The sequence below is a fragment of the Aotus nancymaae genome, unplaced genomic scaffold, assembly GCF_030222135.1.
Source record: "Aotus nancymaae isolate 86718 unplaced genomic scaffold, 86718_ANA_hifiasm-v0.15.2.pri h1tg000029l, whole genome shotgun sequence".
NCBI classification, from domain to species: Eukaryota; Metazoa; Chordata; class Mammalia; order Primates; family Aotidae; genus Aotus; species Aotus nancymaae.
The window spans coordinates 77,211,681-77,233,943 of NW_026988442.1; the positions used below are offsets into that span (position 1 = coordinate 77,211,681).

The 22,263-nt window shown below is 44.6% G+C and overlaps 1 protein-coding gene across 1 annotated transcript in view; it reads left to right on the plus strand.

Moving 5' to 3' along the window:
- Window positions 1-22,263, plus strand: part of TMEM163 (transmembrane protein 163) — a 262,349-nt gene that overhangs the window by 146,345 nt on the left and 93,741 nt on the right. The window contains exons 3-4 of the mRNA XM_021667922.2: window positions 14,121-14,164; window positions 15,529-15,620. Of these exons, the coding sequence (XP_021523597.2) occupies window positions 14,121-14,164; window positions 15,529-15,620 (136 nt within the window). The remainder of the gene's footprint in view (window positions 1-14,120; window positions 14,165-15,528; window positions 15,621-22,263) is intronic.

The window sequence follows — 22,263 nt, forward strand, 5'->3', positions numbered from 1 at the left end:
TTGTGATTAGCTGTAATTCATTTATCGGCATTGTTGTATTTCATTGGATGACTATGCTGCCAATTTATCCATTTCTACTGTTGACCAACATGTGGGCTGTTTTCAGTTTTGGCAAGTAGGAATAATGCTGCTGTGAACATTGTAAGCATCGTCCAGTATCATATGTATTTTGGTTTTTTTTGAGACAAAGTCCCACCCTGTCATCCAGGCTGGAGTGCAGGGCACACTGCAATCTCTGCCTACTGGGTTCAAGTGATCCTCCTGCCTCAGCCTCCCGAGTAGCTGGGATTATAGGTGCCTGCCACCACGCCTGGTTAATTTTTGTATTAGTAGAGATGGGGTTTCACCATGTTGGCCAGGCTGGTCTCAAACTCCTGACCTCAGGTGATCCACCTACCTTGGCCTCCCAAAGTGCTAGGATTATAGACGTGAGCCACTGTGCCTGGCCGTATGTATGTATTTCCTTTGAGTATATATCTAAGGATGGAATGGCTGAATAGTAGAGTATAATCAGCTTTTTTTTCTTTTTTTTTTTGAGACAGGCTTGCTTTGTCACCTCAGTGGTGTGACCTCAGCTCACTACAACCTCTGCCTTCCAGGTTCAAGCAATTTGCGTGCCTCAGCCACCCGACTAGCTGGGATTATAGGCATGCACAATCACACTAGGCAAATTTTTGTACTTTTAGTAGAGATGGGGTTTCACTCTGTTGCCCAGGCTGGTCTCAAACGCTTGGCCTCATGTGATCTGCCTGCCTCAGCCTTCCAAGTAGCTGGGACTGCAGGTGTGTGCCACTACACCCAGCTAATTTTTCTTTCTTTCTTTCTTTTTTTTTTTTTTTAGTAGAGATGAGGTTTCACCATGCTGGCCATGATGGTCTTGATCTCTTGACCTTGTGATCCCCCTGCCTCACCCTCCCAAAGTGCTGGCATTACAGGCGTGAGACACCACGCCTGGCCCTGACCTGATCAGCTTTTATAGAGATGGGCAGCCAGTTTTTAAAAATATTTTTACCATTTTACACTTCCACCAACAGTTGTTGAGAGTTCACTTGTACTGCATCCTCACCAACGTTTGAAATTGTCAGCTGTTTTACTTTTTAGCCATTCTTTGGGTATGTAGTGGCATCTGTTGTTTTTCTATCATCCCTCGTTACTAATGTAGGATATATTCATATGTTTATCAGTCATTTGTGTATCATCTTTCATGAAGCTTGTTAAGTCTTTTGCCCATTTTCCTATTGGGTTGTTTTCCTCTTTCTTAGTGATCTATATGTCTATATATTCTGGATACAGGTCACCTGGTAGTTATGTTTATAAATGTCTTTTAAATAAACTCGATGGCTTGCTGTTTTGCCCTTTTAAGGAGGTCTTTGATGTAGTTCAGTTTATAGTCCTTTCCCTTATGATGAATGCATTTATGTCTTGTTTAAAACATCTTTACCTTTCCCCAAGATTATGAAACTACTTGACAATATGCTATGTCAGATCCTTCCTATGTTATCTTGCACTTTACACATTTGTATCTACAGCTCATCCACAGTTTTCCGCATATGGAGTCAGGTAGGGTCATGATTCAGTCGTTTCATACAGATGCCCAACTGGCCCAGCACCATTTATTGAAAAGAACTTTCTTTCCCCAGTGTACTTTAGGAGTACTTTAAAAATATATAAATCAAGTAACCGTATATGTATGGGTCTTCTTTTGTTCTGTGGTCTCTTTGTTTATCCTTGTGCAAATATCATTTTATTTATTGTAGCTTTGAAATCTTCATATCTGGTAGTGACTGTCTTTCAGGTTTTTTTGGTTGTGGTTGTTAGGGATTGTCTTGGCTATTCTTTTTTTTTTTTTTTTTTTTTTTTGAGATGGAGTCCTGCTCTGTTGCCCAGGCTGGAGTGCAGTGGTGAGATCTTGGCTCACTGCAACCTCCACCTCCTGGTTTCAAGTGATTCTCCGGCCTCAGCCTCCCAAGTACCTGGGACTAGAGGCATGCCTGCCACCATGCCTGGCTAATATTTTCGTATTTTATATATTTTTTTTTAGTAGAGATGGGGTTTTGCCATGTTGGTCAGGCTGGTCTCAAACTCCTGACTTCAGGTGATCCACCCACCTCGGCCTCCCAAAGTGCTGGTATGACAGGCATGAGCCACCACATCTGGCTATTTTTGATTCTTTTCACTTTCCACATAAATTTTGGCTTCATCTCATCAATTCTTTCACCACCTGCTAGGATTTTGATTGGCCATATTGAGGCTTCCGATCCACAAACATGGTATGACCCTTCATATACTTAATAATTGTCTTTCATTTCTCCTAATAATATTTCATTGTTTTTCTAGGTAGAAGTCTTGCATATTTTAGTTTCATTAGTTTTTTTCCTAGGTATTTAATATTTTTGCTATTTTGAATAGAGCCTTCTAAAAATCACATTTCCTTCCTGTTTGTGACTAGAATAGAAATAACTGGAATTTGTGTATTACTTAATGTGTGGTGGCCTTGCTGAATTCACTTCTTAATTCTTTCTAGTTCCCTTGTTCTGTCTGCCAGTTTGCTAGTGCCTCACTGCTCTAATAATTGTGACTCTGTGGAGAACTTTGCATGAAGGGAGCAGCAAGCAGCTTTAATTTGAGTTCTTTTTCTTGGGGAACCTGATCTCAGTGGTCTACCTTGGGGAACATCTTTCTGCCTTGAATGTAAGAGAAGACTACCTGGCTGGCAGGGAGCCTTGGCTCCCCTTGTTGGTAAAATGATGGTGTCTGATTCTTGTATTAGTGTCTGTCTGAGCAAGCACTCATTTGGTTCATGCCCTTGCCCTCTAGTGTGTAGATTATAGGGAAGGGGTCCAGGGTGGATGCTGGAGCTCAGCTCCAAACTCGTCATTGCATATAAGGGACAATTGTTTGGGCTACTGATGACTGTGCCATCTAATTATGGAAAAGTCCAAGCTCTGGCCAAGACTTGAGATATGTTATCAGCTCTCAGCATCTTCTCCTTGTATGGTCTAAATTGTAATGTATTTGGTAGATATTTTTTATAATTTAGGTTATTGGGGTTTGGCCATTTTCTGGTATCTTTGATCATTTTATTCTTTTTCGATTCTTTATTCATGTTTCTTGTTGCTTTGGGTTTTATGGCTCAGGGTGGTAAGGAGAGAGGGGAAAAAAGGGTTGTATTCCATCACTTTTAACTTTCATCCTCTGAGTGATAATGTCAGTCTTCTCATGGCTTTGATTCAGCTCAAATGAGTTGATGTTTGTTCACCGTAGTTTCTTTAAGTCAAATCTCTGGACCCTTATTCAGTGTATTTTTCTTCTTCACAATACGTTCCATTCTTTAAAATATTTCTTAAGCGACTTTTCAAACCAAAGAGGTTCAATGTGTTTGGAATCAGCAGTGGCAGACCAAGGGCCATCTTAGTGGCCTGCCAAGGACGCAAGGATGACCTTGGGTGACAATATCCATGCCCGAGCTAGCTCTTCTTGCCCATGCATTAGCTTTTGGTTCTGGTCTGAATTAACTTTGACATTAAATAAAAACCAGAAATTAGAATTGGGGGTTAGAGATTCGTCAAATCTTGTTCAGTTTCACAAGCATTTTTTGAGCACAGACAATGTGCTTGTGCTCGAGCCCATATAGGCCCTGAGGATAGAGACAAATGTGATATAACCCTTGATTTTAGGCTTTTAATATGCTGCAGGGAGAAGGCAAGGATCATTTCTGTGTATTACAGAAGAAAGGCAGTTAGGGTCAGGGAGCTTTGGGGCTCAAAAAGAGACACCAAGCCTAGTAAGAAAGAATGGACTGAAAATGATAGTTTACCTAGAAAAGAGCTTCAGACTCCCAGCATCCACAGGTATTTAACATAGAAGGCTAAAGAAGACAAAATGTGAACGCTCTGTTCTATAAATTTTATGTCTATCTCTGTTTATTTAATGAATGCTTTACTTACTGGGCTATAGGAGCTGCATTTTGTGATTGGGGGAAGTGTAGGGCTTTAAAAGGTAGATTTTATCAAATTGTTGGGCAAGTAACTGCTGTATCCCCAGCTCAGCAGAATGGTGTTTGACACATAGTAGGTGCTCAATAAGCAGTTGTTGATTGAATGAAAGTGTGATTGGTGAGCGTGGCTACTCATGTTAGTCTGGTGGTGTGGGTTGCAGGACACGTGTTGAGTGTGGTCTGAGGATGCCTGGCCAGGCCTGCCTCCCACAGGCTCACTTCACAGCTGCGCTGGCATTGTGGGCAACCCTGGCACAAGGGGGTGTAAACTTACCCATGAGAGCAAGTGTTAGGAAAGCGTGAGGGACGTTCAGCAAGAACCTTGCTGTTACTGTTGGCTCTGGCGGGTGAGGTCTGTGGAGCAAATGTGCTAACAAGTTGAGGGGCTGGGTACTCCACTGGAGATGGCCCATAAATGCTTGTAAAAGTTGGGTAACTTGGCTTCAGGGGCTCTTCCTCCTCCTCTTGATTCCTAGACTGAAGAAGCGGCAAAGTGAAAGTGTGCTGTGGTGAGGAAGTTTGCCATTAAGAGCTGGGGTCTTGTCTCTCTGTCTCTCGGCTGGTGACTCCTGTGGGTAAGACCTCTGAGAGCTTCTGGAAACCCAGGTCTGTCCCTTTTGAGTGGCAGGTGTCCTGCCCGTGTCCCAGGAATGCCAATCCCTGCTCCGGAATGGGGGTCATGTGCATTTCATGTTATGCTAACTGGAGCAGAGCTAATCTGGTGGTGTGTGGTGGGGGGAACGAGGGTGCCCTGGTCTATGCTAGGGACTTTCCTTGGGTTGTTTTTGTTTGGATTTTTTTCCTGTTGTAATATTCTGTGTTGGCTCTTGGCTTTCTGGTCCAGGGCTATTCTTACTCTTTCCTTAGTCTTAGATCTTTGACATTTACAGATGCTTCAAGCTCTCCCTAAAAGAGTGGTCCATTTAGAGGCTGGTTTCTCCATTATGCCCCAGAAAGTGCTGGCTGTGGCTTCATTTGCTCGGAAAAGGCTTGCGGCTGGGCTTCCTGGTGTTTTGAGCCCTTGGTCCTGTCTGCCGCCTCCTCGAAGGCTCTGTTCACTGCATGCTGGAGCTAAGGGGAAGGTGTTAATGAATCCATCTGAACATTTTCTGTGTGTTCAGGCACTGATCTTGACATTAGGGATACATCAGGGAACAGATATTCAAAGCTTGTGCCTTTGTGGTGTTTATATTCTAATAGGTGGGGGTAGGGTGAGGCAGATGAAACATAAATACGTACATAAGAGAATGTGGTAGATGAGAGGTACTTCAGATAAAGAAAATGCAGAGGTGGGTGACAAGGAGCTCAGATTTGGAGCCAGGGCAAGTTTCATTATTAAATGCAGTAACCAGGACAGCCCTAACCTGAAGGAGGAGAGGGAGCAGGCCAGGCAGATCCCTAGAGTGAGTTTGTTCCTGGTAGAATGAAGAGCCATGGCCTGGCTGTGGGGAGGTCACTGGGGAAGTCCATATGACTGGAGTGGAGTGAGCAGGTGGGTGTGGCCCGTAGAAGAGGAGGCTGGAGGACAGAGGCCTGCCTCATCCATCCTAAGGACCTTGGCTTTTCCATGGAAGGTGATATGTACAAGTACCTGGGCTGCATGTTGAGCATGGCTGTGTAGGGGTAGGGGCATGGAGCGGATGAATGACAGTGGCTGCTTCCTGTTAGAAATTGGAGTGCAAGTGTCCTTTCATTGCAAAGTGGCCCAGAACGCCAGCAAATGGCACTCCCTACCTCCATAGCAGCAGCTCCAGGGCAGTATTTTCTAACCTCTTCAAGTGCATTCTTGTGGGCTATACAGGTTATTGTGGGCATGGGATTGGGGAGGGGTTGTATAGTCCCTTTTTGTATGTAGCCACCTCTTGGCCATGTGAGAGAGACCCGTGATCATCCCTGAGGCCTTGGCAAGGGTTTGCCTGAGACAAACACTTGCTCTCCACAGACAGGCAGAGCCCTGGAGGGTAGGAGGGCAGTGCCCACAGCCTGCCTAAGGCTAATAATGGTTCTCAGGATTGTCTGTAAAAATCAAAGAGCTCTCAAAGAATGGTTTTTGTCAGGTCTCCATATGCAAGCCTGGAGCCTGAAAGCCTGAAGTCCTGCTTGCCTCAGCTGATCATGTCCTACCCCCTGCCTGCGTTCACCATTGTCCGTAATCGCCCAGCCCAGCGGAGCTTCCCCAACAAGCCCCTCACCCCACACTGCTATCTTAACAGTTATTATGATAATGTGAATACTCCTCATCCCATCCTACCATCTTAACTACTCTTACCCCACCTGCCATTGTAACTGAACTTATGGTAATGTATACTCCTTGCCCCTACCCCCACCACTGTAACTGATCTTACTCTGTAACTTTCCACTGCCCACCCCAAACCTATAACACCAACTCCTATCCCACTGCCCTTTGCTAACGCCCTTTTCGGCCCTAGCCCACCTGCACCCAGGTGAATAAATAGCCATGTTGCTCACACAAAGCCTGTGTGGTGAGGGGGTCTCTTCATTCAAAGCACATGTTTCTAACAGTTTTGGCTTTGAGAACCTGGCCATGGTACAGCTTTTTGTAATTTGCTGAGAGCCAGACCTGACAGTAGAAAACATTGGAAGCCACAGTTCATGTAGCACAGTGAATATTTAGCAGGCACTTTGCTGGACATTGCTGGACATGGCAGGTTGCTCATGCCCTACATGCGAGGTCCCATACTCAAGACTTACAGGGTCAACTAGACACCACAGGAGCCAGGCAGGTGGAAAAGGTGAGCTAGGCAGGCTGGCTGTGATGCTGCAGGAGCGGTGGGTACCCCAGATCATACGCCTCATCCAAACACAATGTTGGCACCATTGGGAGAAAGGGACAGCCCAGGGTGGGCAGATCTCGGTGTTTTGAGAGAATCCAAAGATCCAGATTGGTGTTTTCATTGTTGTGTTGTTTTTTCAGGCAGCAGAAGAGGTGGAACTAAGAGGGGTGCACATTTATGTATGTGTGTATGTATTTCTGGTGGATGATGGAAAGATGGTTCTCCATGTGGGTTAATTACATGGCTGGAGGTGAGGTTGTTGCCAGGCCTCTGTGTAATGGGGGCTGTCCAATTAAAGTAGGATTGATTTATTAACAAAATTTACAGTCACATAATTTAGCAACTTGGAGGTGTTATGGGGCCTGGGGGCATTGCTAAAGAGTGCTAAGGCTCAAGATAATTATTGCCTGACTTTGGAGAGAATGACAGATGGGCCCTCATTTTTGCTGCAATCTAGCCAGCGATTGAAATGGCATTCTTTGTTTAAGGTTGTGGAGGGGCTGTCTGCGTTGATCCTCTGATGCCTTGCTGGCACCCTTACTTCTTTGTGCATTTCCAAGGTGTTTTGTCTCTACTGTCCAGAACCCTCCCTCAAAGCCTGCTGCTGATTCAGCTGTGGATTTACATTTAGCTTTGCCCTAACAATGGGTTGCCTGGGTCCTGTCCATTTTCCAGCTGTCTTTCTATTTGAATTTGAATTTCCAGCTGATATGCTTTCTGGCCTGGTGTGTGACTTAAAGAGGGTCTGGTCTTTCAACCAGACTTGTATAAATATTTATTTAAGACTTCTGTTGTGTGTGTGCCTCTGGGAGAGTAGCTGTTATTACCCCTTTGACACATAAATGAAAGTAGTGTGCGTGTGACACGCAGCATCCCGGGGGGGAGGAGGTCCCTCAGACTGGGAGTGACGTTCTGCTTCTGCTCCACACATTGGCTTTCTTGGCCTGCAACTGCGCTTCCGTGAACTTGTTGGGCCATTAACAAATGACTCATATAGGTGATTTGACCTAGAAAGATGGATTTAGAAACTAAGATGTAATAAAGACACATATGGTCATGTGCCTGCCTGTTAGAGCATTCGTGAACTCACGGTACGGCCTAGCCCCAGCTGTGTGTCACAGATCTGGTTTCTCTTATTCCATTTTAGACCTTTCGTGATATTTTTGTGAGTTGGATATCCTTTTCCCCAGATTTATTTTTGTGATTTGAATGATTACATATGATGGTTGTAGAAAATGTAGAGAATAAATCTCAGGACCCCCAAATCACTAATCTAAAGGTAAAAGTCAAGCTGGGGACTGAATCTGGCAAACTTGCCTTCCATTTTATTCCTAAATAAGATAGCTACAAAGATAGAGAAGCTATGTACCTCCCTCACAATTTGCCCACAAGGAAATTCTTTGCGGACAAAAGACAGACCTCAAGTCCTCTCTCCGCTCACCTGAGACAGATGCATAACCAATTGCTTCTGCTGCCCTATTGTTTCAGCAAGCTGGGCAAAGGCTAAGTGACTGCTCCTCTACCCGCCCCCAACCCCACATAGAAATTGTGTATTCTATGAAAGGCTAATTAGAGACTTAAGAGCATACAACCATTTGTCCCTTATCTACCTGTCACCTGGAAGCCCCCTCCCTACCTCAAGTTGTCCTGACTTTCTGGACAGAACCACTGTATATTTTACACATATTGATCAATGTTTCATGTCTCCTGAAAATGTATAAAACTAAGCTGTGCCCAGACCACCTTGGGCACATGTGGTCAGGACCTCCTGAGGCTGTGTCACGGGCATTGGTAAAATAAACTTTCCAAATTGAGCTCTTAGATACTCTTGGGTTCACAGTAGAAAGCAAAGAAACCCATTCAAATACTGTCACCCTTCAAAGACTAACCACTGTTACTTTTGAGGGAATTTTTTTCTGGTCGTTTTCAATGCAACCTGGAAGGCTAGTTGTTGTAGCGCATACTTCACCTTGTATCTTGCCCGAATTATCTCTTGTAACTCTCCTCCTGCTTCCTTCGGCTTTAGCCAAAATGGCCTCAGACATGCCAACTGTCCCACCTCAGAGCATTTTACTGACCCTTCTCCTTCTCTGGAAGGTTCTTTCCCAGGTAACAGCATGGTTCACTCCTCCATCTCCTTCAAGTCTTTGCTTAAATGACCCCCTGTCAATGAAGGCTCTTCTGATCTTCCCATTCAGTTTGCACCTGTGCTGGCTAGAACCCCCCTGTCCCGGATCCATCCTTTCCTGTGGCACCCAATGCAGCACCCCACATACCACCTATCTGTTTATTGTCAATGTCATTGTTTTTTCTAATATGCTAATATAAACATGAAGCAATAGTACTTTTTTAAAAAATGGTTTGAGACAAGGTCTCCCACTGTTGCCCAGGCTGACTTGGCAGTGGCTTGCAGTCAAGCCACTTACAGTGGTGTGATCTTGGCTCATTGCAGCCTCCACCTCCTGGTCTCAAGCAGTCCTCCACCTCAGCCTCCTGAGTAGCTGGGGACTACAGGTGTCTGCCACCACACTCAGCTAGTTTCAAAATTTTTTGTAGAGATGAGGTCTCACTATATTGCCCAGTCTGTCTCAAACTCCTGGCCTCAAGTGATCCTCCTGCCTTGGCCTCTCAAAGTGCTGGGATTATAGGTACGAGCCACCACTACAGGCCAGCAACAGTACTCTTTGCAAAGGCTTTAAAATAGCGATCTATAGCTTATTCTTTGAGAATAAATCATACCTCAATCATCACCCTACCATGGAACATTTAGTTACATCTAATGTTTTGCTGTTGTAAATCACATGAACCTATCATGAACCTTTTGTGCTTAAAGCGTTTTTCCATTTATTACACACTGAAATAAATTCTTGGCCATGGGATTACTGGGTCAACATATCTTGGTTAAGACCCATGTGGCTGCAAGTGATAGAAACTCAACTCAAACTGGCTTAAGCAAATCAGAGGAAATTATTGGCTAATGTATTTGAGGAGTAGAGGGATAGGTCAGGCAGGACTGATTTAAGAGGTTCAGTCTGTCTTCTGGGGTCTGATCTGTGTTTCCTTCATATCTACTTTCTTCGGGTGTTGGCTTCATTCTCAGGCACTCTCCTCCCACTTATGTCAAAATCACTTTCTGTAGCTCCTGTGTTCATCCTCCTCTCTCTAAAATCTCCTCTGAGGAAGACATCCCCTTTCAAATATTTTCAGCAAAAAACTTGGAAAAGGTTCTCAGTGGCTCAGATTGAGTTGTGCCATCTTTGAATCACTAGCTTTGGATATGGGACAAGTTAATGGGATATACTAGCATGGGAATAGCATCATCCTACCCAAATCACTTAGTCTGAGGGCAGGGCAGGTGCCATTCCCCAGAGGAGAATCAAGATGCTTTTACAGGATGGGGACTGCGTGCTGAGCTGGCTCCAAATGATGCATCTTCATTTTACCCATGAACATTTTAGGGACTCTGTGTCTTAAATAAATAAAAAGAAAAAGCCAGCAGAGAAAGAGATAGGAGCCCATTTGCATCCTAAGCATGCATTTTTTGGATGTGTAACTGCTGCCTAATCAGATGGCAATGTGTTTGTACTCTGACCACATGAGGCCAAGAACAGCCTTCAAAGAACTCTGCCTCACTGCTGCCTGGTTGCCCATATCTCTGTGGATTTGTTGCCAGTTTGCAATATAATTGCTGGAGGTCAGAAGGGCCCTTGTCTCTTGACCACTGTTGAATAAACACCTGCCTTGAAGGCAACGCAGACATTGTTGGCCCTGTGGTGGCTTTCCACCACAGGGTGGCCCTGTGGTGGCCCTGTGGTGGCTCCATGCACATGTGGCTGAGACAGAGACACTCAGCCACATGTGCATGGAGCTCCAGGGGGGTCTACCATGTAATCTCTCCCTTATGATCATCCTGGCCCAGGCCTCTTGTTCTCCAAGCTGACTTCATTCTTAGCGTGAGGGAAATTTCCAGCTGACCTCATTCTTAGCATGAAGGAAGTTTCCAACTTGCTAAGAATGAGGTCAGCTTGGAGATCAGGTGCCCTCCTTATAGCTGGAGGGCATAAGGCACAACCCAGTTGTCCAGGGACTGTCCCTGGACCTTGTGGAGAGGACAGGGAGCAGGTCCTAGAGAAGGGACATTTGATAAACTGATGGAAGTCCTGGTGAAAACCCCGTGGAAGTTGAGGTTGCGGGGAGGGTGCTGTGTAAACCATTCTGACCCTCCGCTGAGTTTGTTCTTATCTCAAAATGGGGATGTGTCATGTGAGTTATGAGACAAATAAGATGAAGTTATTACTTGACACTCTTCAGAAATTCCTGAAAGGCCATGTGCACTCCTTCATTGGGATCCTGTGCTAATGACTATTTGCTGTTATTTAGTAGCAAGAGGGAGAGGGCCACAAAGGAAGCTGCGAGAGCTCAGGCTGTGTGGAGGGCCCTTCAGAGTAGTCTCAGTTCCCTGTGCAATTTTTGGCATTTTTCCCTTTCCATCTCATCAAGGAAATTAGATGGAGCCAATTTATAAGTAAATGATACATCTACGTTAAGGCCTCTGGGTTAACGTGGAGCCGTCCCACTCACGTTTTCCTTGGTGCAGGTGGGATAGAGAGTATTAATATCCCACTTGTGCTCTAGGTTATCCATTCTCTGGGCAGGCTTTACTCTCACAAGCGGGTCTTTCCTGGATAATTTTGAGGGTGTTGGAAATCAGGGACACAGCACTCGAATTGAGACAGAGACACCCCACCCACCGTTTAGTGGCCGTCTCTTTTGTTTGATTCCAGATTCCTAAGACAAGATTTCTTGTGTTTCTCAGTAGAATCGGGTGAGTGTCCACTTGAAATCTGTTTTGAAGCCATGGTTCACTGCCTGTGAGGCAGGTACTCTTCTGGGATAGTGAGTGGAGGGGAGTGCTTTTCTAGCTATGTCTTTCCCAGGTGCTTAGGCCCAGGAGCGCAGGTGGAGACAGCCTGGCAGCCCGGCAGCCAGCTCTTTTCTTTTCTTTTTTTTTTTTTTTTTGAGATCGAGTCTCGCTCTTTCAGCAGGCTCGAGTGCAGTGGCGTGATCTTGGCTCGCTGCACCCTCCACCTCCTGGGTTCAAGCGATTCTCCTGCCTCAGCCTCCTGAGTAGCTGGGACTACAGGTGCGTGCCACTACGCCCGCCTAATTTTTTAAATTTTTAGTAGAGACGGGGTTTCACCATGTTGGCCAGGATGGTCTCAAACTCCTGACCTCGTGATCCACCTGCCTCAGCCTCCCAAAGTTCTGGGATTACAGGAGTGAGGCACCACTCCCGGCTATTCTTTTATCTGTTATAGATCTGGAGCATCTGTGCAAGATGTTAGTTGGAATTAAAAGGTTTCCACTGCTGATAAAGAAGCAACCTACAAAAAGCACACAGCTAAGATATTCTAAAACAGGTTGTAGAGGAAAAAAAAAGATATCCTCCTTGATTTATTTCTGTGTAATTTTGTTACGCTTAGTTAACAGTTGTGGAGCGCGTACTGAGAACCAGGCTGTGTTTTGTAGGCCGCCTGAGTGCTCGCAGCGGTCCCGCCAGGGATCGGCTGCCTTTTTTGCACACGTCAGCGTGGCTGGTGAGTGGATGTTCTCCAGGAAGTGCCCATGCCCCTTTACAGCACTGCACCTGTGTGTCCTGTGAAAGCTCCAGCTGGTCACCATGCACAGCTGCTCTGCCCTTCTTCCTGAGCCATTAAGAGTAATAGCAGAGACTCCTGGAGCAGCTTGTGTCAAAAACAAAGGTGGTTAGGGATTTCATGGGTTGTATTCTGCCTCACACAGTTTGAGGACCTGAATGTGGCTGAGTTTTAGGAAGGGTCTGGAAATGCTCGGACGCCAGTGGTTCTCCCCCCGCAGTGCTGTGGCTTTCCCACGCTTGCCTTCCTGCTCCTCGGTCTTTATAGCTAATGACCGCCGATGGCCACGCCAGCATTTACCAGGTGCTATTCTAACCACATAGATTGACCAACTAGACACTCTCAGTCTCAAGTCCTAAATGACAGAAAATGAACTCCGTTTGGTCCACAGTGGATCAGGTGCCCTCCTTATAGCTGGAGGGCACAAGGCACAACCCAGTTGTCCAGGGACTGTCCCTGGACCTTGTGGAGAGGACAGGGAACAGGTCCTAGAGAAGGGACATTTGATGAGCTGCTGAAAGTCTGTGTAGGCGTTGGCCTCTGTGCCTCCCACCCATGCCTCTTCTCCTGCGCCAGCGACCACTTGCAGCACGTGGGCCTGGGAGCAAGCCACTGCCAGCTTTGCTGACCCTTAGGGTAGGGCTTTAGTCTTGGTTGGAGGTGCATGTGTGCTTGTTAAATATGGCTTTCTTCTGGAGATCTGCCTTTGTTATGTCAAATTGAGAAGTCTTTGAAGCTGTCATTGCTTTAGCACAAAACAGAATTAGGCAAAAGCGCTACCCAATTGACATTCTCCAATTTAAAAATATGAATCAAGGCTGGTCATGTGGGGGCTACCGCCTGTAATCCCAGCACTTTGGGAGACTGAGGCTGGTGAATCACCTGAGGTCAGGAGTTCAAAACCAGCCTGGCCAACATGGCAAAACCCCGTCTCTACTAAAAATACAAAAATTAGTGGGGTGTGGTGGAGGGTGCCTGTAGTCCCAGCTACTCCGGAGGCTGAGGCACAAGAATCACTTGAACCCAGGAGGTGGAGTTCGCAGTGAGCTGAGATTGCGCCATTGCACTCCAGCCTGGGTGACAGAGCGAGACTCTGTCTCAAAAAGAAAAAAGAAAAGGATCAAAATGTGTTGTAATTATAATTGTGGCATTGAGATTTGTAGACATCTGTTGTTTAAGATCATTTGTCACTGTTTTCTAAACAACCGTTACTGGTGTCTACACTGGATTTTAAACTCCGGTGCCCCACAGATTTATGCCCCAGTGATGTATGCCTTACACACTCCACCTTATTATGAGAACAGTTTGGAGTAAAGCCTCAAAAGTAACAGTTGGAGTTTTACTCTGAAAGTTTGATATAGTTCCCAGTTGCTAAATTCTCAAAGTATCGGAAGTCATTTGATTGACAGCTGTTTAAGCAATTTTATTGGGAAATTGACCCTCAGGTGCTTCAGAACACTGGGAGGGGAAGTCCTCACGGGTGGAGTCTGGCAGTCTTCTCAATTCACTCTTCATTTTTAAAAATTGTTAGATTTCACAAGTACACTTAATTTTTAGTTTTATTCTCTTGGAACTTCCCCACTGATGTTTAAAAGGCCATGTAATGTATGAATATACTCAAAAATGAGAGAGATTTTAAAATATTCTGAATAATATTTTCTTTCTTTTTAGCTGTCTCCGTTATGAGGTACAGCGCCTCTGCTTTTGGGTTTGCAGTAAGTAACCTGAAATGTACTTTCATGAAGTTTTGCACGTTTTTTCATAAGCCCATAAATCTCACTCTGAGCCCTCACATGAGGGTGGTTAGCATATGAGAGCTTAGGATTAGAAACATATTTTATGGAAACTACTTCTATTAAAAAAAAGGAATTTTAACAGAATTAAACTGCAATAAGACTATAATTCTCAAGCACAGATTGGGGGGACCACATTTCCCACAATGTGGTTGGGTGAGAGGATATTTTGGGCATTTTAGCCCTTTTTTGCCTTCCAGGTTGTATGTGGACCTGGCACGCACTGGAATGAAGCTGGTGTAGGCAGAGGTGTTGTGAGTGAAGATCAGGGCTACTCGTGCTAGGATGAGTCAGTCTGTAGCCAGCTAGGGGTAACCTGGCTTCCCAGCCGGCTTCCTCATGGAAGCTAGTTGGAGAAAGAGGGTCTCTGCTTCACAGGCTAGGTCTGTTGAGAAATTGAGTGAAGTTCCCCCAGGCCCCTTGGAGAGGATGCTAGTGCTTGTGATTTTCCAGCTGAGAAGTGTGGTGTGGTGCAGTGACCCGTAAAGAGAGCTCCTCTCAACACCCGCACTGCGTAGCTCTAGGGTTTCCTGTACCCAAGGGTAGGTATGCCTGTTCCCAAACCCACTTCTGCCCTTTGTTGTGAGAATTTGATATTGTAGGGGCATTGCAGATTCTTCCCAGAATCTTAGGAAAGATGTGGACCATCTAGAAAAAGATACACCACCACACACCCAGACATACCACATATACACACATGTACACGGACATATGCATATGCACACCCAGAAACACACAAACACGCATGTACATTTTTCTCTCTCTCTGGCTTGCTTGTGCATGCACGCTCTCTCATTGAAACAAAAGCATTGAATTTTCTATGCAACTGCAAAGTGCTGGCAGACTTATCGCAGGTCCTGGTGACCCGCACCCTCACCCCTGGACCCCAGGCAGAATAGTCCCATTGAGAGTTGAAAACAGAATTCTCACCCGAATCTCTTATCTGGAATGTGTGGGAAACTACTGCAAGTATCTTGACTGTCATGGGGAAGCCAATTCCATGTGTTTTACAACAGTGAACTCCCCCACCTCCTGCCCTATATCTCCAGAGTACTGGGAGCCAGGGGCCCTGGGAGCAGAGCCCCCAACATGGCACGCTGGGTGTCCTGGGCTCTAGACTGCCCAGGCATGAGGGCAGTGAATGGCTGCGTTGTAATGATGGGAGGCCTCTTCACTCAGAGCTCACTCATGAAGATGTTCTGAGTCACAACACAGTTGCCCTGTGTCTTCAGAGTTGTGTGCTATTAACTCTGGAAAACCACTAATGCCATGTCTCCTTCTCCTAGTTTGATGCCATCCTTGACGTCCTGTCATCGGCGATTGTCCTGTGGCGTTACAGCAATGCGGCCGCTGTGCACTCTGCACATAGGGAGTACATGTAAGTGGATTCTTGTCTTTCTCCAGGCTGTAGAACTGTTGAGATGAAGGCCACGGAATGAGGCCCTCAGCACAGCTTGCCCTGCAGCTTTTGTCCCGGTGATAAGAAGAAGGTCCCCAGGTTGCTTCTGAGAGTGACTAGTGCAATGTCAGCCACATGATAGGGTCCTCTTGGGATGATCAGAGAGAGAGGATGTACCTCTATCATTTCTCTGTTCTCAGATTTTGAGAATATTTGTTTTTTGGTCTATCCATCTGTTCATCCATCCATCCTCTCGCTTTTTGCTTTTGGAATCTTTGTTCTCTTGGATTTTTACGCTGTTTTTCTTCTAACTAAGATGAATTCTCCACTATCATTTACAAAAGACCTCTTAAGAGCATTCTAAATTATTCTGTTTGCCTTCCACCCCTCTCTGTATTAGGGGATGTTGCTTGCCCCAGTCTCCACATCCCACGGGTGAAGATTTTGGCTTTGAAGGACCTACGTTTGTGACTCTAAAACATATGTCTTTTCCAGTTTCTGTCTCTTTATATCGTTCGTAAACCCCAGGGTAATAAGAGCACAGCTTCCATAGTCAGATTTGCTAGCTCTGTGGTTATGGAAGCCAATAACTAATTGCTCTGTGCCTCATTCCCTCATCTGGAAAAGCAAGAAAACGACCATTCCTCCTTGATAGGATAATTGCGATGAGTACACACACACACACACACACACACACACATTTTTATGCATATACCTATACACTAATACATCTATATATGTGTGCATGTAGTTATATATATGTATGTCTATGCATGTGTGTATCATGTATGTGTAGGTATCAGGGTAACAAGTTTCCTTGTCTCTGCAACTTTTGGACAGTTGAACACTAATGAGTAAATGCCCCTTGCTGTGGTTTGTGGTGATGCCCAGATGGAAAGTACTCTTGAGGCCGGGCATGGTGTCTCACACCTGTCATCCCAGCACTTTGAGAGGCTGAGGCAGGTGGATCACTTGAAGACAGGAGTTCAAGACCAGCCTGGCTAACATGTTGAAACCCCATCTCTACTAAAAATACAAAAATTAGCTGGGCATGGTGTGATGTGGCTGTAGTCCACCTACTCGGGAGGCTGAGGTGGGATAATTGCTTGAACCCGGAGACGAAAGCTGTAGTGGGCTGAGATCATGCCACTGCACTCCAGGCTGGGCAACAGAGAGAGACTTTGTCTCAAAAAAGAGAGTACTCTTGAACGGGATGTTAGGCCATATTCCAACATACAAGTGTTGCCTTACCTCTTTGAGACAAAGAGGTTCAGACAGTAACGCATCTGAGATTGAATATGCCAGATGGAAAACTTTTAAAAGGTGACACCATAACTGACTGGCTAATGAGAGCAAATTTGAGTTCATGTTATTATTAGCTTTAGTTAGTGTACAAAAACTTCTTTTAAGTGTTACATGTCTATTTTAATGGGCATTAGTTCTTTTAGCAAATACAATTAAAGTATCAAACTTATATCACAGATAATATCATGTAGGATAAAGTTAATTTGTAAAAGTGATTTGTGGTTGAAAAAAAACTAAGGAAACAATAGTAGTAAACTGACTTTTAAAAATTGCAAATGATGGTTGAGCATCTCTAATCTGAAAATCCAAAATTTGAAATACTCCCAAATTCAAAACTTTTTAAGCACCAACATGATGTCGCAAGTAGAAAATTCCAAATATGACCTCATGTGACTAATCAAAACTTTGTTTAATGCACAAAATTATTTAAAATATTGCATAAGATTACCTTCAGGCTATGTGTACAAGGCGTATATGAAACATAAATGAACTTCATATTTAGATTGGGGTTCCATCCCCAATATATCTCATTATGTATATGGAGCCATCTCCAAATCCAAAAAAATCTGAAACCTGAAACCCTTCTGGTCCTAAGCATTTTGGATAAAGGATTCTTAACCTGTACTGTGGTGACCAACGCCTGTCTAGCCGAAGGAGCAACTAGTGTATCCAGCCCAAGCTGTTCTGGGTATTTGAGGAATTCAGTAAGAAGTCTAGAGAGTGTAATGTAGAGATGTACTCAGATTTCAGGAGCTAATCACTGTCTTGTCAGAAGAACACGCCATCTTTGATTCTATAGCTGCCCTGTCCAATATGATTGCCACTAGTGCAGTATTTTAGCACTTGATATGTGGCTTGTCTGAACTGAGGTATGTTGTAAGTATAAAATACACACCAGATTCTAAAGACTTAATGAGAAAGAGTATTAATAGTTTAAAAATGTTCATTCCATGTTGATACTAGAATATTTTGGATATATTGTTAAACTTAACATTTATTTTTTGCTTTTGCTTCTTAAAATGTCTTTTAGAAATTTAAAATTACATATGTGGCTTACATTATATTTGCACTAGGCAATGCCCTCAAAGGAGAAAGGTTTCCCTGTGCTTTTTCTTTCTTATTTTAGAGCTAATAATACATAATTTGATTTGCAATTCCAGAAGGAATTGCATTCAGAGTTTTCCAATTTCGCTCTTCTAATTTGCTTTTTAATCTGATTTCCTTTCTGCTGAAATGAGTTTCGTACTTATTAGCCACAAAGCCACAAATAATTGTGGCTTTTCTATAGTGCTGGGATCTGTGTGAACATTTGTCAGGTCTGGAGGTTTTCCAAGATCACAATTGAAGACGAGAAATGTCTTTGGTTTCACTTTTTTAAATAATCTCCTAAACAGGTACTGTTTTTTAGAAGTATATATCACTGCTCTAAAGACAAAAACTCAGAGGAGCTTCTTTGATTAATTCCCAGGTAATTGCTCATGTGACAATGCCAATGGATTCACTTGGAGATTCCTAATCTAGGGATTTAAGTGATGCAGTCCTCTATATTGCTGGCTTTGGTTTAAAGTTTTAATCCCTGACTTACCCCATGTAAGTTTAAAATTAATGAAATCACTCCCAGCTGAGAAGCTGATATTTACATATTAATGAGCATAAATGAGTTAGGGGCACAGCTAGAAAAGCCATTGGTTTTCAGTTACTTGCTGGAGAGTAATATTAGAGGAAATTGGAAAATGTGCAACTGGCTCTTAGCTAATTCCCTTGATTTTTTTGAAGTGGACTCAAAGCCTTGGAATAAATCAAGCTTGAATTATCTATGCAAAGCAACTAGAAACCTTCCTCAGCCTTGCCACCTGGTGACTGTGTATCCTTACTGTGGATATAATGAGGTATTTTATACTCAGGAAGAGAGAGTTTGGCTTCAGCACCTCAGCACCACCAGAGTGTAGCCCTCATAGTTTTTGTTTTACATTTTTAAAAATTTTATTTTTGGCCAGGTGTGGTGGCTCACGCCTGTAATCCCCAGCACTTTGGGACGCTGAGGCGGGCAGATCACGTGGTCAAGAGATTGAGACAATCCTGGCCAACACAGTGAAACCCCGTCTCTACTAAAATACAAAAATTAACTGGGCGTGGTGGCGCACGCCTGTAGTGTCAGCTAGTCCGGAGGCTGAGGCAGGAGAATTGCTTGAAGCTGGGAGGTGGAGGTTGCAGTGAGCCAAGATTGCACCACTGCACTCCAGCCTGGTGCCTGGCGAAAGAGCAAGACTGTCTCAAAGAAAAAATTAATTTTTATTATTTTTATTTTGTTTTGTTTAAACACACAATATAAAATGCATTAGCCTAATCATTTTTAAGTATATGGTTCAGTGGTGTTTAGTATATTCATGTTGTTGTGAAACAAATTTCCAGAACTTTTTCATCCTGCAAAATTGAAATTCTGCCCATTGAACTACCCCGCCATTTTCCCTTGCCCCCAGTCCCTAGCAATCACCATTGTACTGTCTGTTTCTATGAATTTGACTACTTTTGATACCTCATATAAAAGGAATTATACAGTATTTGTCTTTTTGTGACTGGCCTATTTCACTTAGCATAATGTCCTTGAGGATCATCCATCTTTTGTAGCATGTGACACAATTTCTTTCTTTTTAAAGGCTGAATAATGTTTTTTGTTTTTATTTTTTTGAGACATAGTCTCACTCTTGTCCAGGCTGGAGTGCAGTGGCGCGATCTTGCCTCACCGCAACCTCAGCCTCCCAGGTTTAGGTGAGTCTCCCACCTCAGCCTACTGAATAGCTGGGACTACAGACATGCACCACCACACCTGGCTAATTTTTGTATTTTTTTTTGTAGAGAGGGAGTTTTGCCATGTTGGCCAGGCTGGTCTTGAACTCCTGGCCTCAAGTGATCTGTCTGCCTCGGCCTCCCAAAGAGCTGGGATTACAGGCATGAGCCACCGTGCCCTGCATAAAGGCTGAATAATATTCTATTGTAAATATATGCCACATTTTGTTTATCTATTCATCCATTGTTGACATTTGGCCATTGTGAATAAATAATGCTGCTATGAACATGAGTGTGCAAATATCTCCTTGAGACCCTGGTTCCAATTCTTTTGGATAAATACTCAGAAGTGGGATTGCTGGATCCCATGGCAGTTCTTTTAAAATTTTTGAGGAGCGTTTATACTATTTTCCATAGTTATATCATTTTATAATTCTACTGGGAGGGTAGGATGAGAGTGTTCAGGAGAGAAAGGGAGCTGGCCTCACAGTGGGTGACAGAGGAGCCTGGGGGTGTGGGTGGGGTTGGTGACATTGGCCTGGTGACAGTGGATTGCTATGCAGCCACTCTAAAGAATGAAGCACTATCTTTGTACTTACCTTGTGACCTCCAAGCTGCATTAAGTGAAGAAAGCATGGCTCAAAATAGCGTGTATGGTCTTTTCTCATTTGTTTTAACAAAAGAGGTTTGCACCCACATGCACTTGCGTAGGGGTATAGCGGATACAAAGGAGACTGGCAGCAGGGTCGCCTCCTCTTCAGGAGGGGGCTGGGGACAGAGGAAGGAGGGGATACATTTTCTTTATGACAAACAGAGCTGTCCAATAGATGCTTGGTGGTGATGGCCGTGTTCTGTATCTGTGCTGTGCGATACGGTAGCCACTAGCCACATGTGGTCATTGGGTACTTGGCATGTGGATAGTCACTGAGGAAATGGATATTTATTTATTTATTTATTTATTGAGATGGAGTCTTGCTCTGTGGCCCAGGCTGGAGTGCAGTGTCGTGATCTCGGCCCACTGCAACCTCTGCCTCCTGGGTTCAGGTGTTTCTCCTGCCTCAGCCTCCCGAGTAGCTGAGATTACAGGCATGCACCACTTCACCTGGCTGGTTTTTTGTAATTTTAGTAGAGACAGGGTTTTACCATGTTGGCCAGGCTGGTCTTGAACTCCTGACCTCAGGTGATCCACCTGCCTCGGCCTCCCCAAGTGCTGGGATTACAGGTGTGAGCCACCGTGCCTGGCCAGAACTGGATTTTTAACTTGATTTAATTTTAAAGAATTTAAATAGTTCCATGCAGCTAGTGGCTACTGTATTGGACAATGCCTCTTTAGTTGGGTCATTTTTAGCCTGTTTTCAAAAAAACAGACAAAAGTTCTTAATAAGTGAAGAGTGGGGAGATTTGGAAATGAGAGAGTGATACTGAGGAAAGGAAGGAGGTGCTGGAGAGGGAGGGTGTAGGGAGAAATGAGTGTAGGAGGAACTTGGCAGGGCCGAATGACATGGAATTTCACGTTTGTCCGTGGCACTCTCTGCGCTGTGTAAGCCCACAGGAAGAACAGCCTCCTGCCGCCATCAGCTGTGAGGGGCCGTGGGATGCTTGCCACAGAAGGTCCAGCTTGACGCTCATTGGGGGTTTCTGACATTTTGCGTGTGATTGCAGCACAGGTGCGGCTTTGTGGAGGCACCCCAGGCCCAGCTGTCTCTTGGGCTGTCAGTCAGCTCACTGAGATGGAGGTGGAGGCTGATGGGAGATGTTGTTCACCTGGACAGCCTTCTAATTCTACCACACGAGTCACAGTGTAGCTTGAGAGGTCATTCTCCTGTTCCAAATGTACCTCCTAAAGGCATTCTGCTCAGCAGCACATTGGGATGGGAGTGGGAGGACCCTGCAGTGGATGTCCTGAGAGAGGTCCGGGTCTTTTGTGTGTCCTCTCACGTGAAATAGATGGGCCCACTGGTTCTCCCCCAGGCTGCTTGCTCTGCGTTCTTTTCCAATTTGCTGAGCCAAACACGTAGGCCTGAAAACCACCAGTCGATAGGATAGCTTGATAGCCTTTTGATGTCTGACTTCAGCAGCATCCTTGCTGCTTTTGGAAACAACTCCAGAAATTTAAAAAGAAAAGTAACCAATTCAGTCGAGAAGTGATGGATTGGTAATTTGCTTTTGGTGCCTGAGCTGGACTGCGAAGGCAATGAGTTATACCAAGGACATATTAAAATAGTATCATGTCTCCCCCTTCTTCCGTGGGGTGTTTGATCTGGCCCTAAATCAGAGGCTCTGAGAAAGTAAATCTTATTCACTCCACATTTGTCTAGTGCTCTTAACTTGCAAAGCTCTTGAATGTGTTTTAACTCAAGAGCAGAACCTGAACTAGAAAAATAAACTTCAGAGATGCTCTCAATGGCCAATGAGAGTCAAGGCTGAAGGGGGAGCTGTTACAGCAGAACGGGAGCTCATCCTCCTTGAGTAGTGTGAATTTAGACTTGCCTGGAGGCAGAAGGCAGTGGCCTTCCACTGTCCTGAAGAG